This window comes from Oncorhynchus nerka, linkage group LG26 (assembly GCF_034236695.1).
Source record: "Oncorhynchus nerka isolate Pitt River linkage group LG26, Oner_Uvic_2.0, whole genome shotgun sequence".
NCBI classification, from domain to species: domain Eukaryota; kingdom Metazoa; phylum Chordata; class Actinopteri; order Salmoniformes; family Salmonidae; genus Oncorhynchus; species Oncorhynchus nerka.
Window position 1 is genome coordinate 1,252,184 of NC_088421.1, and position 3,573 is coordinate 1,255,756.

General features: G+C 40.7%; 1 protein-coding gene across 1 annotated transcript; it reads left to right on the forward strand.

Moving 5' to 3' along the window:
- Positions 1 to 1,605: 1,605 nt before the first annotated feature.
- Positions 1,606 to 3,205, forward strand: LOC115109964 (noggin-2-like). Its single transcript, XM_029635226.2, has one exon. It carries the CDS (start codon positions 2,207 to 2,209, stop codon positions 2,825 to 2,827), a length of 621 nt encoding a protein of 206 aa, XP_029491086.1. The 5' UTR covers positions 1,606 to 2,206; the 3' UTR covers positions 2,828 to 3,205.
- The last annotated feature ends 368 nt before the right edge of the window (positions 3,206 to 3,573 follow it).

The window sequence follows — 3,573 nt, forward strand, 5'->3', positions numbered from 1 at the left end:
TGAAGACATCATAACTATGAAATAACACATATGTAATCATGTAGTAACCAAAAAAGTGGTAAACAAATCCAAATATATTTTATATTTGTGATTCTTCAAAGTAGCCACCCTTTGCCTTGATGACAGCTTTGCACAGTCTTGACATTCTCTCAAATAGCTTCATGAGGTAGTCACCTGGAATGCATTTAAATTAACAGGTGTGCCTTGTTAAAAGTTCATTTGTGGAATTTTGTTCCTTCTTAATGCATTTGAGCCAATCAATTGTGTTGTGAAAAGGTTGGGGTGGTATACAGAAGATAGCCTTATTTGGTAAAATACCAAGTCCATATTATGGTAAGAACAGCTCAAATAAGCAAAGAGAAATGACAGACCATCATAACTTTACGACATGAAGGTTAGTCAAAACAGAACATTTCAAGAACTTCAAAAGTTTCTTCAAGTGCAGTCGCAAAAACCATCAAGTGCTGTGATGAAACTGGTTCTCATGAAGATCTCTACAGGAAAGGAAGACCCAGAGTTACCTTTGCTGTAGAGGATAAGTTTATTAGAGTTACCATCCTCAGAAATCAGAAATTGCAGCCCAAGTAAATGCTCCACAGAGTTCAAGTAACAGATACATCTCAACCTCAACTGTTCAGAGGAGACTGGGTGAATCAGGCCTTCGTGGTCGAATTGCTGCAAAGAAATCTCTACTAAAGGACACCAATAATAAGAAGAGACTTGCTTGGGCCAAGAAACTCGAGCAATGGACATTAGACTGGTGGAAATCTGTCCTTTGGTCTGATGAGTCCAAATTTGAGATTTTTGGTTCAAACCGCCGTGTCTTTATGAGACAAAGAGTAGGTGAACGGATGATCTCCGCATGTGTATTTCCCACCGTGAAGCATGGAGGAGGAGGTGTGTCAACCATTGTGAAAGAACAGTCCCCTCTAGTGATTCTATTTTGCACCATATCATCTATAATATGCAGCACAACAAACACACACACACACTGTTTTATATGGACAGGTTTTCACATGCCTGTAACCATTCATAGTGTGATGTTTAAAGCCACATTGTGTAATTTTTCCATATTTTGTCATACTATAGAGAGAAATAGTAATTCCATCTTTTTGTAAGCATTCATTCCATCTTCATCAGCTAACCTTACTTTTTGTGAATTTTAAAGCATTTATGTCATGTAAAAATGTACACAAAGGCTTCATAATTCAAAAAGGGAGTGTTAACTGACTGATATTATCTCAGAACAAAACGTATAAGATCTCCGAAGCTTGACCTTATTTTCGGTGTATATCCCAAAACCCTATAATTTCCCCATTAACTTTCACAATATATCCCAATTGTCATGAATATACAAATATTAAACTCCGTCGATACCACCAAAACAAGGTGGTAACTATTAAGCGCCATGTCAACCTCAGGACCACTATTAAGCAAGCTCCAGAGCGCGCCGTTTGTAACCCGTCTGTGTTTAGGACCATGTAGCCGTGCGCGCTGTCAATCATAGTGAAAGTGACGGCGTTGACTGCTTGACACTTCGGAATGGGATATTTAACTTGAGAGTGGGGTCCACTTTCTACAGAAGCAGTTACTCTCCCGCCTTGGAAATGGGCGAAGGTGTCTTGGAGCTTCAGCAAAATATAAAATATAACTATAAAATAGAAGCAACTACCCTATAGGCTACAGCATTCACGACAAGACTCTCCATGAATGGATTACATTTAGAAAAAGAGGTGTAATGCATCTTAATCTCGGGTGGCATCTCCTCCGGTGATAAGGATTCTGAGTTTTCTAAAGGCATGTTTGTTTAGGAGGTTTTGGCATATTTATCCTCAAAGCACCGAGAGGAGGCACAGATGAGAAGAGAAAAAAAGAAAACTCTACTGAGTTTGTGTGTGGTGGAACATTGATGGAAATCCGTTATATCCATTGAATGAACTAGGACGCTCATGCGCTCTATGGTCAAAGGGAATGGTCTGTATTGATGCATTCAGTTTAGTGATGGTTACCGTTATCTTCCTCACTTAGTAACTTGTCAACAAACAAAAATACATTGGCGATTTCTGCGCTACAACTGGGACGGATATCTTATTTAAGCACACACCACCTCTCCAATCCAAATGTCAAAGTGAGACACTAATGCAGCACTTGCTATTTTGCTGTAAGTGAAAATAATTTGCGTAAATAACAGCTCGAGCTATAGAACATGGGGATTTCTCCGGCGGCTCTGCTCTATGTCATAGCGACCATCCACCTCGGTGTCTCTCAGCATTTGTTGCGTCTGCGCCCTTCGCCCAGCGAGCATCTCCCAGTGCCCGGTCTTAAAGAGGACCCTGACCCAAAATACGACCCGAGGAAACAGGACCTGGCCGAACGGACACTGAAGAGGAAACTCGGGAGAAACTTTGACCCCGTCTTCATGTCAATCAACAGCCCCCCTGTTGTGGAGAACCGGACTGCCCTTGAAGCACAGTCCAGACTGATGGGACCTATTCCCAACCAGCTGAAACAGCTGGACCTGGTGACAGTGGGCAAGAAAGCCCGTCGGAAGTTTACACAGTGGTTGTGGGCATACACGCACTGCCCCGTGGGCTATGTATGGAAGGACTTGGGCGTGAGGTTCTGGCCGCGTTACGTCAAGGAGGGACAGTGTCTGAATGAGCGCTCTTGTTCGTTCCCGGCGGGGATGTTTTGCATGCCCGACAAGTCAGTCACCAAGACATTCCTCCGCTGGTACTGCCAGGGCTTTCTCCAAAAGAAATACTGCATGTGGATACAGGTTCAATACCCCATCATATCCGAATGCAAGTGTTCCTGTGTAGAATAGGCCTATTTAAACTCGGGGTAAAACTATTTCCATTCAAATTTAATTAAACCCTCATCATACAAGATCGGATTTTGTTCATTAAAAAGCTATTAAATGCACATATAAACGTGTAAACATTTAGCTACAATAGTGTACATCAAGCGTGATAGGGGCTATTTCAATTGGAATTGGAAAATGGAACATGTACATGAACACGTGACCGTCTTCACAAAGTTGTCTTGACAAAGTTTGGGAGTTTTTTTGTTTTTTTATGTCTGGCACGGGATGGAGAGTGTATCACGGTATAGGCTACTGTTAACCGTTTTTATTTATTTTATTTATTACCACAGCCATTGTTAGTATAAAACTATGATTATGTATAGATGTTTATTTGAGTGTTTCTCTGAAGGCTAATAAAAAGTATCAATAAAAATGGTTTCGTTAAGAGGTTCATTTTGTCTTTAATTTGCCAAGAGAGTCATATTTCCATATAGGCCTGAAGTGTATGACAGCGACATCTGTTAACTTTTTAAAAGCATCCAATATAATCATTTTTTACGTGCGTTTTGGCGTGAAAATGTGACGTTTTATGGGCTCAATAACTTTCTGAAGTTCTAACCCAAATGGCACCATATTCCCTATATAGTGTACTTATTTTGTTCAGAGCCCTATAAAGGGAATATGGTGCCATTTGGAATATCATCACTCTTAAGAACTAAACAACCTTGTTCCTGACACGTGGAAAAACACAGCTGATAGACAAGGCT

Bases quoted from the DNA above. Each gene is read 5' to 3' on its own strand.
- LOC115109964 (XM_029635226.2), top strand. From the start codon at position 2,207: ATGGGGATTTCTCCGGCGGCTCTGCTCTATGTCATAGCGACCATCCAC.